Source organism: Scyliorhinus torazame, chromosome 7 (assembly GCF_047496885.1).
Source record: "Scyliorhinus torazame isolate Kashiwa2021f chromosome 7, sScyTor2.1, whole genome shotgun sequence".
In the NCBI taxonomy this organism is placed as follows: Eukaryota; Metazoa; Chordata; class Chondrichthyes; order Carcharhiniformes; family Scyliorhinidae; genus Scyliorhinus; species Scyliorhinus torazame.
The window spans coordinates 295,972,356-295,987,833 of record NC_092713.1 but is presented as its reverse complement, the minus strand read 5'-3'; the positions used below and the strand labels follow the sequence as shown (position 1 = coordinate 295,987,833).

At 44.5% G+C, this 15,478-nt stretch overlaps 1 protein-coding gene across 3 annotated transcripts in view; it reads left to right on the top strand.

Moving 5' to 3' along the window:
- The window catches only part of rad50 (RAD50 homolog, double strand break repair protein), a 247,401-nt gene that overhangs the window by 218,573 nt on the left and 13,350 nt on the right, over positions 1-15,478 (top strand). For all 3 annotated transcript variants that reach the window (XM_072512634.1, XM_072512633.1, XM_072512635.1), the window contains exon 23: positions 11,120-11,205. In XM_072512634.1, coding sequence (XP_072368735.1) covers positions 11,120-11,205 — 86 coding nt within the window. The remainder of the gene's footprint in view (positions 1-11,119; positions 11,206-15,478) is intronic.

Here is a 15,478-nt window from a genome sequence, read left to right as displayed (position 1 = left end):
AGACTACTATCTACCACTAAAGGCCAATACTTAACTTTGGAAATGGCCCACCAGGTCAGGGAAACGAATGGTCTTTCGAATTGGTTCTGAGCCTGTGGAATTCAAAAGCTGGTACAAGTCGATAGTCAGGAGTGCCTATCTGGTAGCGATCGCTAGAGTAAAACTTACGTTTTTTTGTCGAAGGGTCTCGAAGGTTGCGAGCAGGAAAAGAAGGGTCGAGTTGAACTTGGCCCCTATTCTTATAGTCCCATGGGGCTTCCCGCCTCTCGGGGCGGACCTTGTACCTGGTTCCAAGTGATTGGACTTGGTCCCAATCACTTGGTTCGATATGCTCCAATACTGGAGCGATTCCTTGATCGGGGGGGGGTGGTCGTTTACCTTTCTTTGTGTCAGCCCCTGCTGGCGCCGAAAGGTCTGGGTCGGCTTTATGTTGCTAATTTGTAGCAATTGTTCCCGGCGATGGCTGATTAAAATGCAGATGGCTGGGTTGTTGTGATGTTGGTGGCTGCAGGTATCGGTCTGGACTGACTTCCCCAGAAGCAAATACACTGTTTAACCTGCAGCTGTCCGTTTGAGTCCTGTTGGCTGATTTTCCCATCAGCCTCTTCCGTTCACCATTTTAAATCGGGGTTTGACCATTCTAATCGGGAGTCAGCCATTTTACATGGCTTCAGCATGCGAATTTCGTCGGCCCTTTTCAAGTATCCATGTTCCTTCTATTAATCGATGCCCAATATAAATAGCTAGAGGTGCATAAGATGGCAGGCACAACGTCCTGCGTAATGATCAAGAAGATGCGTTTGTCTTTCAGTACGCATGGCCTCCCTGAGGTGCTCGTCACAGACAACGGCACTCCTTTCACAAGTGAGGAGTTTGCGAGGTTCATGAAGATAAACGGCATACGCCATATCCTCACTGCTCCATACCACCCAGCTTCCAATGGGTTTGGCAGAGCGCACAGTGCAGTCATTCAAACAGGCCTTAAAGAAGCAGTCTTCCGGATCTATGGACACGAGACTGGCTCGTTTTTTGTTTTCATATAGGACGATTCCACATGCTAACTGGGGTGACTGGGGTAGCTCCTGCGGAACTCCTAATGGGCCGGAGACTTTGCATCCGGCTTAGCATGGTTTTCCTGGATATTGCCGCAAAAGTACGCCACACTCAAGAACGGCAGGGACATGGCCTTTCTCGGCATCCGTCGATTCGCCAGTTTGCGCGTGGTGACCCGGTGTTCATTCGAAATTTTGCTGGTGGTGCCCAGTGGGTCCCTGGCATTATCGTTCGACGAACGGGCACGATCTCTTACCAGGTGCAAGTCCAGGATCGTCTCGAGCGCAAGCATGTAGACCATGTTCGGTCCAGAAGGCCGCCTCGTCCAAAGATTGCCTGCCCCCGGAGCTCACTTCTATAGCCGCAGAGACCAGACACAGTGGAGGGTGTTCCTCACTATCTTCCTCTGATGCCGCACTCAGTTGCAGAACCACGTGGAGATAGGGACGCCGCGATGACAGAGGCTTTGGACTCCGACTCCGAGATGGAGACAGAGGGTGTCTCGGAAGGGGAGTCCTCGGTCCCACGAGCCGTGGATGTACAACCGTTACGCCGTTCATCTTGGAAGCCCAGTTCTCCGTCTCGTTACACGCCGCCCGATCCAGCGCCTCGTGCAAATGGTGTCCGGCCTGCGGCAAAACGAGTCCGACGCCCTCCTTCGCCATGGTCTTCGGTGGATTCCTTAAACTTTGGGGGGGGGGGGGGGGGGGGGTTGTTATAACCTGCCTGGTTGCCACTGGCTGGGGACTAATGGCAATCCCACAATCCTTTGGGGGTATGAGCTTCCCCAATGAGGGGGCGGAGAAATCAATAGCAGGTCCCTGTATAAATAAAGCTGGCCAGTATGGAACCAGCTATTGAGGAGTGAGCAGCAAGGTAGTTACTGCTGTTGTGTGTGTGTGTATATGTATGTATATATATATATATATATATATATATATATATATGTATTGTAAATAAAGTTTTCTTTCTCTTCTACAAACTCGTGCTGGATTCTTCGTGGACCTCATAAAAATACTCCAGTTGTGCTCACACCAATGTCCAGTAGAACTGGAGCAAAATATCCCATCTTCCACATTTCGTTCTCCTTGCAATAAACAACAACATTCCATTTGCCTTCCTAATACCTGCATACTAAGTTTTTGTGATCTATGTACCAAGACACCCAGACCCTCTGTTCCTCAGAGTCCTCAAATGGATTGGAACACCACCACCTTCAAATTCTCCCCACAAGACACATTTCTTCTTAATTTAGAGCTATATTGCCATTCCTTCACTTCCATGGATCAAAATCTTGCAACGCCCTTATTATTCACCCCCGCCTCACAAACAACAGCACTTTCATAGAATTTACAGTGCAGAAGGAGGCCATTCGGCCCATCAAGTCTGCACCGGCCCTTGGAAAGAACACCCTACTTAAGCCTCGCGCCTCCACCCTACCCCTGTTATCCCCGTAATCCCATCTAACCTTTTTGAACACTAAGGGCAATTTAGTATGGCCAATCCACCTGCCCTGCACATCTTTGGACTGGGAGGAAACCGGAGCACCCGGAGAAAACCCACGCAGACACTGGGAGAACGTGCAGACTCCGCACAGACAGTGACCCAAGCCGGCAATTGAACCTGGGACCCTGGAGCTGTGAAGCAACTGCTACCGTGCTGCACCATGTACCTGGGGGCAGGTACCTTTGGATGTACCTGCACCACATGGACTGCAGCGGTTCAAGAAGATGGTTGACAATGACTGCCTTTCCAGCAATGTCCACCGTCCATGAACATGTTTTGAAATATATATGCTCAAAACAAGTTCTTTGATATAATCAGTCTATGTGAACATTTATGTGTGACGTGAAACAGCTGGCATCATTTCTCATCAAACTGTTATAACCTGCTATTCTCATCACCCCTGTGACTATCTAGCTTCCCTTAAATGTATCGATACTTTTCCTTTCAACCACTCCCTCTGGTATTGAGTTCAACATCCTTACTACTCTCTAGATAAATTAGCTTTTTCTGAATTCCCTATTTCCTTTCTTGGTATCGTTCTTTTTTTAATAAGTATATTTATTGAGATTTTAGGGTGGAATGGTGACACAGTAGTCAGCACTGTTGCCTCACCGTCAGGGACCAAATTCAATTCTGGCTTTGGGCGACTGTGTGGAGTTTGCACTTTCTCCCCGTGTAAAGAGAGAGCTAAGACGAGCAAGGAGGGGACATGAGAAGTATTTGGCAGGTAGGATCAAGGAAAACCCAAAAGCTTTCTATAGGTATGTCAGGAATAAGCGAATGACTAGGGAAAGAGTAGGACCAGTCAAGGACAGGGATGGGAAGTTGTGTGTGGAGTCTGAAGAGATAGGCGAGATACTAAATGAATATTTTTCGTCAGCATTCACTCAGGAAAAAGATAATGTTGTGGAGGAGAATGCTGAGACCCAGGCTAATAGAATAGATGCCATTGAGGTACGTAGGGAAGAGGTGTTGGCAATTCTGGACAGGCTGAAAATAGATAAGTCCCCGGGTCCCGATGGGATTTATCCTAGGATTCTCTGGGAGGCCAGGGAAGAGATTGCTGGACCTTTGGCTTTGATTTTTATGTCATCATTGGCTACAGGAATAGTGCCAGAGGACTGGAGGATAGCAAATGTGGTCCTTTTGTTCAAAAAGGGGAGCAGAGACAACCCCGGCAACTATAGACCGGTGAGCCTCACGTCTGTAGTGGGTAAAGTCTTGGAGGGGATTATAAGAGACAAGATTTATAATCATCTAGATAGGAATAATATGATCAGGGATAGTCAGCATGGCTTTGTGAAGGGTAGGTCATGCCTCACAAACCTTATCGAGTTCTTTGAGAAGGTGACTGAACAGGTAGACGAGGGTAGATGTGTATATGGATTTCAGCAAAGCGTTTGATAAGGTTCCCCACGGTAGGCTATTGCAGAAAATACGGAGGCTGGGGATAGGGATGTGGATCAGAAATTGGCTAGCTGAAAGAAGACAGAGGGTGGTGGTTGATGGGAAATGTTCAGAATGGAGTTCAGTTACAAGTGGAGTACCACAAGGATCTGTTCTGGGGCCGTTGCTGTTTGTCATTTTTATCAATGACCTAGAGGAAGGCGCAGAAGGGTGGGTGAGTAAATTTGCAGATGATACTAAAGTCGGTGGTGTTGTCGATAGTGTGGAAGGATGTAGCAGGTTACAGAGGGATATAGATAAGCTGCAGCGCTGGGCTGAGAGGTGGCAAATGGAGTTTAATGTAGAGAAGTGTGAGGTGATTCACTTTGGAAGGAATAACAGGAATATTTGGCTAATGATAAAGTTCTTGGAAGTGTGGATGAGCAGAGGGATCTAGGTGTCCATGTATATAGATCCCTGAAAGTTGCCACCCAGGTTGATAGGGTTGTGAAGAAGGCCTATGGAGTGTTGGCCTTTATTGGTAGAGGGATTGAGTTCCGGAGTCAGGAGGTCATGTTGCAGCTGTACAGAACTCTGGTACGGCTGCATTTGGAGTATTGCGTACAGTTCTGGTCACCGCATTATAGGAAGGACGTGGAGGCTTTGGAGCGGGTGCAGAGGAGATTTACCAGGATGTTGCCTGGTATGGAGGGAAAATCTTATGAGGAAAGGCTGATGGACTTGAGGTTGTTTTCGTTGGAGAGAAGAAGGTTAAGAGGAGACTTAATAGAGGCATACAAAATGATCAGGGGGTTAGATAGGGTGGACAGTGAGAGCCTTCTCCCACAGATGGAAATGGCTGGCACGAGGGGACATAGCTTTAAACTGAGGGGTAATAGATATAGGACAGAGGTCAGAGGTAGGTTCTTTACGCAAAGAGTAGTGAGGCCGTGGAATGCCCTACCTGCTACAGTAGTGAACTCGCCAACATTGAGGGCATTTAAAAGTTTATTGGATAAACATATGGATGATAATGGCATAGTGTAGGTTAGATGGCTTTTGTTTCGGTGCAACATCGTGGGCCGAAGGGCCTGTACTGCGCTGTATCGTTCTATGTTCTGCGTGGATTTCCTCCCACAGTCCAAAGATGTGCAGGTTAGGTGGGGATAGAGCGGGGAGTGAGCTTAGGTAGAGTTCTCTTTTGGAGGGTCAGCGCAGACTAATGGGCTGAATAGCCTTCTCTGCACTGTTGGAATTCTATTTTAGAGAATAACGCATCAAAGTTACAAAATAATACATCGTCGTAAGCAAGGAGGAAAAAAGCGACTTTGCATACATGAGTACTATATGGAACAGAACGACATCACAACTAGCTCGATCCAATCATTAGACAAAACTAGATACTCTTCTAGCCCCAGCAGAGACTGAGGGGGAAATCCAAGAGGATCACGATAACATGATCACACATCCACGCCGCACAAGCCCGCAATCATCGTGAGAAATCAGGTTGAACTTCCCGTGCCATGATTTGGCATGCACCAATGTACAACCCCCTCAACTCCAGCACCAACGACCCATCACAGCCTCCACTTTCCGACCCATCTGCACCCATGTAGGAGCCAAGAATAGATTCATCGTACCCTCCCATGAAAATACACAAACTCCAGTTCTAAGGAGAGTTAGATACATGCCACAAAACACAACTAAACCCCAATACAGGCCTAGGGCAGAACAAAAATCATTCCATTCGATTGTGAAGAGAGGAGCGGCAACAACATGTTTGGATTATGATCAAGTCTTCAGGGCCTCCCAAGGGAGGAAAGAAGAGCTAAAACAACCAGAACTAACCTATCAGATGATGTGGCGGCGCTGGACTGGTTTGGGCACAGTAATAAGTCTCACAATGCCAGGTTAAAGACCAACAGGTTTATTTGAAATCACAAGCTTATGGAGCACTGCTCCTTTATCAGGTGAAGGCGCAGCACGCGATGAAGGAGCAGCGCTCCAAAAGCTTGTGATTTCAAATAAACCTGTTGGTCTTTAACCTGGTGTTGTGAGATTTCTTACTAACCCATCAGATGACAAACCTTCAGGGCCTCCCAAGAAAGAAAATGAGGAAGGAAGAACTAACACTACCACAACTAACTTATCTGACAACAAAAGATCAGGACTCTACCCAGACCCCATGCCTCCCTGGCTCCCACCCAATACTCACCAATGAAGAGGAGAACAGGCTACCCAATCAACAAGAAAGTGTTCCATCCCCCAGGGGAACAACAGGATATCCACCAAGGCACAGAACACGGTCCATCCCCAAGTCCTCATGTACCAGAGAAGCAAAACCAGTCTCCCAGGATGCCAGCCGCAAGCACCCTCGTAGAGGGACATCCTAAGTCCCTCGGTCCAACAGGATTATAGCCACAGCATCAGGCCTTCCTGCCCAGTAACAACGAGCATATGAGAAACTATACCCCCAGGACCTCCTTGCACACCCCAAAAACCTGTACCCCCACTGAGCCCATAACATTTAAACCCCATCCAGGGCAACGCGCCATCCCTCACATATACTAATAGGAAGAGGATAATTACTCCAGCCCCAACCAAGGCGGGGCCCCAAACCCCTCCCCTCACATCACCAGGCCAGACCAGGATAAGAACCAACACAATGCTCATCCAGACGAAGAGCAGAAAAGTAAAATCTCCAAGGAAGGAATGCCTAACCTAGATCAAAGCGACCACCACAAAGGATATGCAGAGCAACCTCCCTCCCCATCTTCCCAACCACAATTATCAGTCCCACCTCAGCATGCGCCAAAATTACTCATCACGTTTTGATAGCTCAAGGGAGGAGTGAAGGGAGCAACCCAAGTGGAGGAAAATAACAACTCAACATAAAGGAGGAGTCAGAAGGAACCCAATCCTCCCCAGGATAAAAACATTGCCCAACCAATAAAGGATAAATAAATGGATTCTTAAATTAACAAAAAAATCCAAAAGAAAAGTCCAAATGACTCGACCCACTCAGCGACCTCCAACCCCTCACATAGGGAATAGAACCAGTGATCGGTGGGCCCAACCGATTCCTGGCCTTGAAGACCGGATGCATTGTGCTCCATCAAATCTGATGCACCCAGCCTCCAAATCAAGATTACGAAAGCATGGCAGCCAATTTTCGAACTCATTCGGGAACTCTCCTCTTGCCTGGGTCGGGCTGAGGGGCACATCCCGCCCAGCCCCCATCTCCTGAACTGTCCGAATAGATGACATCATGCAACAGGATCTTGACAGCATTAAAGTGGCCGTTAACCAGGAAAAGTGCTCTTTCAAGTGCAAAAACTTTCTCATGCACCTCCGCTGCTTTTTAAAAATACCCTGCAATTCTTCAAAGCCAGCTCAAACGGCGTGTTTTTCAAACGTTTTTGACCGAGATCCATTTTTACACCCGACCAACCTTTGTGACCCATGCCAGCTGACCTTTGCAACCCACCATTTTTGCTTACTTGTGAGAGGTGGGCCTGCTTGGTCCTCACGATCTCACTTGCTTTGTCATTCAGTGATACATTTCTGCTCAGGACTTCTGCTGATGTTTTCATAGATTCATAGAATTTACAGTGCAGAAGGAGGCCATTCGGCCCATCGAGTCTGCATCGACTCTTGGAAAGAGCACCCTACCCAAGGTCCACACCTCCACCCTATCCCCATAACCCAGTAACCCCACCCAACCCAGTAACCCTACCCAACACTAAGGTTTTAAGTTCTCACTGCATCTGTTGAAAAAAAGTCAAGAACTTTGTCCTCAAACTCACCATACTTAGTCTTTAAATGCCTTTGACGTTTTGAAGGTTTTAGTCTTGCATTTGCCAGTACTTCCCTGCATATAACACACATGGCTTTGCATCCTGATTTACATTGGCACAATTAATAAACCCAAACCTCAAGAAATCATCTTTATACTGCTTTGTTCCTGATTTCAGCTTCTTAATGGGTTGTTCACCAGAGGCCCTGAAGCTCACACCACTGCTGGCAACTACAAAATGGAGGAATCTCTCTTGCGCCCAGAGCACGTGGTGCCATTGTACGAGGCACATGACCTCTCTGCCGACGCTTCTAGAGAGAAGACTCCATCAATTATTAAAAAGAATCTGCCCCTGAGTCAGCACGCTGACGTCAGGAGGAGGCAACTGCCTCCTCCTGACGTCAGCGTGCTCTGAGGGGCATGCGGGGCTGGCCAGCATTCTAAAAGCTGGTCGCAGCGGCATTTTGGAAAGCTGGTCATGGCCGTTGGGCACTTGGTCCCGCGATCGGGAAGGCCGCGACCAATGGCCCTGCGACCATCCCGACACCCGCCCGTGACCCTGAGTTTGAAAATGACTGCTGTAAAGAGCTGTACAGCAGAGCCAAGATGCTGAGCCAAGAAAACATTTTTGATGACGGCCATCATCCAGGTGCACAGCCAAGGCCAGAGCCCACTCAGCAGCAACTGCGCCACTACAAGCTGGGCTCCACCCCAGCCCACTCTGACCGCCATGAACAAACGAGGATTTTAGCATTTTATCTCAGCTCTTCCTCACAAAAACATCAATCAGGAACTTGGTTCAAGCCATGTAGCCCAAGAAAAAGCAAATATGAAATGTGCACCAGGATGAATGTGAGGATTAAAAGATGAATAGAGGCGAAGCACATGAAAACACAACCGGTCCTGTGATCACATCACGTGACCATCTCCTTGGTATCTATTTTATTTAACTGGCCACTAGTTTTGCTCTTCCCCACAAGTAAAAACATTTACACTCTGTCTACTGCTCTGCTTACCTAATAAGAGGTAATTATTAGGTTACCTCTCAGCCTTCTCTTTAAGGCACCTGTTCATCTTCGCCCTTTGGGTGTGACCTTTGTGGTTTTCATTTAAGAACAAACCCCATAGTAACTGTCTAAAACATCCAAAGATTACAAAATAAAATAAGCTTCTCCTTGAATCTAGGACTTGCTTTGCCACATGCAATCAATGGATGCGACAGATCATTTCTTGTGATTCAGCATTTCTGAACCTTCTACATTCATGGCGACTCTTGGGGAAATCTGCTGGTTTTGCTGCGGAATTTTCTCTTTGGCGGTCTTTCCCAGGGTCCTGGCCTGGCTAAGTACAAAAATACATTCATTCAATTCTCCAAGGCCTCCTCCAATAAACTGCAATCTTCCCCAGACCACCCCTCCACCTCTGGAGCCGAAGTACTTGCACCCTCTATAAAGCCCTGTATTGTATCTCCAATCATTCTTAGGCACTTCCTGTCAGCAGTGTGAAAGGAGATCGAAAAACAGTCTGAAAAAAGGTAGAATTTTACAATGGTGACAGTCACACAAAAGAGTGTTTTAATTTTCCTTGGTAGACTTTGGTATGAGACTAGTTCCATTATAAAAGCAGATATTGTGTCAGCACCAACCTAATAGTTGTAATTCCACAATTGATTTTTAGCAAGTCCAAACTGTGTACTGATTTATTTTTATGTAATTAACTGGTAGTTTTTATAAGGAGCGCCTTCTAAATAAAACAAATATGATTGCAGAGTACCGTCAAGGAATGATGGTAAGTAACTTTTTTAAAAATTGCAATGTTAGAGATTCTTTTTGCATCGTTAAATTTGGAAAAGTTATATGACTCATTTCTGTCAACTTCCAAAAACTACTTGACTTTGGTTAAGAAGAAAAGACATTGATTGCATCTTTGTTTTTTTTAAATCAGATAAATATTGTGTCAATGATGTCAGGTTATTATGATCAGTGTTTTGAGTCATCTCACAACTTCAAGAAAGCTGAACAGTAAATGCAGGAAGTGTAACGCCTTTTTTGATAATGCGAGGTGCCTCCATTAGAAGGTAGCCTTTGCAGCACCTGCATGCTTTTTGAATAAAAGTAACCAATGAAATGGCAAGCCTTGATCTTTCTGTTATTACAAAACCAAAAATGTATTGACCTCCAAAACCACAAATGAACTCTGGATCTAGAATAGGGAAAAAAGCCTTGTGATCCCCATGCCAGCTTTATTCCACATTACCTTTCATATTTTTGAAACCAGTTATTTTTTTACAAAACTTTCCATTTTAAATTTCCCAATATGATCTGTACCACTGCACCCCCAGTCACTGCCTCATGTCCGACAGGCTGTATGCGTTACGTTTTGCGTGAACTAAATGGTTATATCTTTTTTTTAAATTTAGAGTACCCAAATATTTTTTTTGAATTAAGGGGCAATTTTTGTGTGGCCAATCCACCTACCCTGCACATCTTTGGGTTGTGGGGGTGAAACCACACAGTGACCCGGGGCCGGGGTTGAACCCATGTGCTAACCACTGTGCCGCCCACTAAATGGCTAAAACTAAATGGAATTTAGACACTCCTCCTTAAATTGTAAGTGGCACCCACCATTCCAACCAACTCAGAACTTCCCCTCTTAAACTGGAAGTGTAGCTATTTGTGTCAGTCATTCGGTGCTCTGAGGTTGGGAAAATCATCACCGGGCATCAATATACTTAAATTATGTTGTGAATTATGTGCTGTCTTGATTTTGTAATCTTCATGGAAACACAATTCCTCTTGCTCTTTTATGGATTTTTCTTTCGAAAATGCAGTCTACGCCAAATAAGTTAAATTTATTCAGTTATGCCTCTAACCATGTTTGCATGCACAACAAATTGCTACATTAAAAAAAATAATTCATTGGGTGGGTGTGAATTGTTTGAAGTTATCAGAGACATGAAATTATAACAAATATCCTATAGTTATGTGCATATGTCCATTCTTTGCAGATAAGAGTTTCAAACTTGGATAACCAGCTTGATGCTGTTTGCAGTTTCTGGCAAAGTGCTAATCGGTTATTTTTATGCAGACACGGTTAAGTTGCTCAGATAGCTTTTAGTGGGCTGATCCACTGCAATATCATGTTCAATCCAAATATATTGGCAGTATGTATCTCTGAAACGGTGATGTAACACTGGAGTTCAAAAGTGTTATTTCTGGTATGGGTTTTTCAGTATAACTCGTGACTTGCTATGCATCAAAGCAAGTGGAGTGCTAATGTATTTAACCTTCTGACAATTGTGACAGAAGGACAACAGACTTAAAAAAGGTGAAGCTGATTCATTGATGCTTTATTTCCCCTCCTTTCATTTTTGTTTAGAGCCATCATGAGATTCCACAGTATGAAGATGGAAGAAATCAACAAAATTATCCGTGACCTGTGGCGGAGCACATACAGAGGTCAAGGTACAATGTGCGGCGCACTGAGGATGGTGCTTGTTGTTTCGTTTTCAGCATTGGAGCTCATGAGGGGCTACAGGGGAAAACAAACATGGTTTTGGATGTCAATTGTTGGTAGAAACAAGCCAATTGACGAAGTCAAAACCAAGACAATAAGCTTTTCTTTACTGAGAGAATTTATTGTCCATGTTCAATTTCTCAGACCTCCTCACCCCCAGCTGTCCCCAATTTATTTATTTATTTTATTTATTTATCTTTTAAATTTAAAGTACCCAATTCATTTTTGCCAATTAAGGGGCAATTTAGCGTGGCCAATCCACCTAGCTTGCACATTTTTGGGTTGTGGGGGCGAAACCCACGCAAACACGGGGAGAATGTGCAAACTCCACACGGACAGTGACCCAGAGCCGGGATCGAACCTGGGACCTCAGCGCCGTGAGGCAGCAGGGCTAATCCACTGCGCCACGGTGCTTCCCTGCTGTCCCCAATTTATATGCATTCAATTTTGGCCTTCACCTATGTATCTTAACAATATAATTAACATGCTGTTAACAGAGTCCCCTTTCTTGAATCAATAACTTTTTAACATCAGTGACTAAAGTTGTGATGAGAAACTAAAGAAGTCACAACCTTTTGTAAAGAAAGGGGGAGTTAATATACTTCATTTCAAGTTTTAAACCCAGCCAGAAGGGATATTGATGTTTATATAGAAGTTTTGATCAGATGCAAAATATATCATCTAAAAAAAATTCCATGGAAGCATATTTTGATAAATTTCAAAATTAATTTGATTCTGATTGGAACGTAAAATTTCAATGTACCCCAATAGTCCCCATTTTCAAATTTTAAGAGAATGTTGATCCAAGCCCAGTCTCTAATAATCCACAATTATTGTCTTCCCTATTTTCTTCTTACTGCACTAAATATAATGGAACTGCGTTTTACCTCCTTGCAACAGCAAAAGTCCAGAAGTCTAAACTTTTTGAGCTAAGTATTTTTTAGTTGAATTAATAACTGAAGAAATTCCAAAAGAAAGACTCCCAAGACAGCATTCATGGGCTGGTGTTTTCCGGCGGCAGAGGCAGCTTGCCATTGGCTGCTGTTGGGATCTTCTGGTCCCACCAAAGTCAGTGGCCATTTATGTTGCTCTCCAACGACACCGCCGTGGAATCCACCACGGGAAGTGGCCTTCGGTAGGGTGAGAAGGGCTGGAAAATCCTGTCCTCCGTATTTTCTTCTGAACTGACAAATCTCATGGTGTAAATTGAAACTCTATCAAATCATTTGTTTTCCAGTGGTTGTTTTGCAGACTGGAATGACAGAGGAACATAGTAATTAGAAGCAGAAGTAGGCAATTCAGCCCTTTGAGTCTGCTCCGCTATTCAACCAGATCATGGCTGATCTCTTCCTGGTCCCAAGTCCACCTCCCTTCCTATTCACCATATCCCTTTAACCTGTTTTTTATTAGAAATATATGTATCTCCATCTTGAAACCATCTAATGACTCAGATTCAACTGCATTATGGGGCAGCGAGTTCCACAAATTCACCACCAAAATTAGTAATTTCTCCTCATCCCAGTTCTAAATCTACTGCCTCTCAACCTATATCTGTGACCTTGTTCTAGATTGCTCTACTAGGGGAATTGCACTACTAGGGGGCATGTTTGGTCTGCATTTACTTTATCGATCCCATTTAGTATCTTGCATGCCACGATCAGATTGCCTCTCGTCCTTCTAAACTCCAGTGAGTATATGCCCAAATGGTAATCTGTCCTTGTACGCTTTCGTCCCTTGAATCAAGCTGGTGAATCTCCTCTGAACTGCCTCCAATGCCACCACATCCTTCCTCAAATAAGGAGACCAAAACTGGGAACAGTATGTGGTCTCACTAACACCCTATACAATTGCACCACCCGGTCCTGGGATAAACATCCATGGGCGGCACAGTAGCATAGTCGTTAGCAGTTTTGTTTCACCGCGCCAGGGACCCAGGTTTGATTCTCTGCATGGGTCACTGCAGAGTCTGAACGTTCTTCCTGTGTCCTTGAGGGTTTCCTCTGGGTGCTTCGGTTTGCTCCCACAAGTCCAGAAAGACACGTTTGTCAGGTGAATTGGACATTCTGAATTCTCCCTCTGTGTACCCGAACAGGTATCGTAATGAGGTGACTAGGTGTTTTTCACAGTAACTTCATTGCAGTGTTAATGTAAGCCTACTTGTGACACTGGTCAAGATTATTATAACAACACTTCTCTACTTTCATTCTCCAGTCCTTTTGCAATAAACGCTAACATTCCATTTGCCTTTGTAATTACACGCTGTACCTGCACATGGACTTTCCGCGATTCATGTACAAAGACACCCAGATCCCTCTGCCCAGACATATTTTGAATCTACTTTCCATTTCGATAATTTGCCTTTCTATGTTTTCAGCCAAAATAGATAACCTCACACTTATCTACATTAAAGTCCATCTGCCAAATTTTGGCCCAGTCTCTGAGCCTAGCTATAATCGTGTGTAAAATCTTCATCTCCCCTTCACGCCTATTTTAGTATCATCTGCAAATTTTGCTATGTTACACTCTGTCCCTGCTTGCAGATCATTAATAGAGATTGTGAACAGTTGAACGACTGACTGTGGCACCCCACTAGTTACAGTTCGTCAGCCAGAGAAGGACCCACTTATCCCAACCCCATGATTTGCAACGTTGCTGGAGTTTTAAAAAAAAAACATTGTTCTCCAACTTGCATCAGTCAGGATAAGACCTTTGGACCATCTGTACCACTTGGTGTATTTGAATTCCATTTATTTCCTTATTGAAACCTATTAAATTGTTTTGTTCCACCACCAAACAACTAATCTGTTTCACAAAAAAAAAACATCCTTTTTGTCAAAATATTCCTCCTGCATTTTGCTGTCTTAATTTGTAAATTACTTGATTCATAAGCTCAATGGAAAATTTACTACTTGTTCAAATCAGTCCAAACCATTGACAATTTCAAACTTCCATCACACCATCTTTAATCACCAAATTGTTATGACGCAGATGGAGGCCATTTGACCCATCGTGACTGCACCGGATACAGTTTTTTACAATTCATTTGTGGAAAAATAATAATCTTTATTATTGTCCCAAGTAGGCTTACATTAACACTGCGGATGTAGATGTCATTAGCAGGGCCACCTCTAAGTGCCCTTGAACTGAGTGATTTGATAGGCCAAATACTTTTCACTCTTTCTGCCATAAACTGTATCTCCTCCAAATAACTAGATGGATTGAAGATCCTGCCATTTCTGAAACTATGAGAATGTCAATAAATAAGTGGAAGAGTGTATTGATGGATTTTGGAACCTCTGTTATTAGTGCAAGTCATTCTATTTGCAAAACCGCTGTAGAAAATAAAAAGTCAAAATGATTAATTGATGGGTGTTACAAATAGAAAGACTAAAACGGTACTAAGTATTGCAGATATTGCAAAAATGTACTTTTCAAATTGCCTTTCTTAATTTAACTATCATTGCTTCCTGTTATGCACCTCAAATTCTGTATGCTTTCTTAACAACCAAGGAATATTGTTCTGATGGGTGTTCTACCCATTACACTAAAACTCCCAGGATTCCTCTCATGTTCTGGTAATGGTGCAGATCCATTTATCATAGAATGTACATCAACTTGAACTTCATGCAGTAGCCTGTTTGGTGCCTTCTCAAGATCTGCCACTTGCTCAACGAAATGCAATAAATTAGTCAAACATCACCTCCCAATTTGAAAGGCACATTGACCACGTTTTTCTTCCACTTCTAGAAGCGGAATACTAATAAAAGTAATAACATAAATGTAAAAAAAAAACGTTGGGCGGAATTTTCCTAAGCCCCCGCCAGCTGGTCGGGTGGGGGGAATTCGACGGTAGACCCAAAGATTGGTTTTATGCTAATATGAATTTACAGTGGGATCTTCCGCTGGTGACCGACATGGCGGATTGGGAAACCCACTGGAGGTCAGCATGGAACTCATTTGCATCCCACTAAAGTAAAGTCACCATAGCCCCAGATGACCACAGGCTGCGTTCCACTTTGAGAGGAGAGCCAACATTAGGTTGCAGATGAAGGTCGGACCGCCCATGCACGATTTTCCGCGAAGCCAGCGGGAACACTTGCTGAATGAAACACATTTTCAGCAATGTGGCGTGCAGACGTCGACTCTCGCCTGAATGATGCCTGCGCTGCCTCCAGAGTTCAGGATGGAGGCCACCAACAACCGTAGACACCGGAACACCAC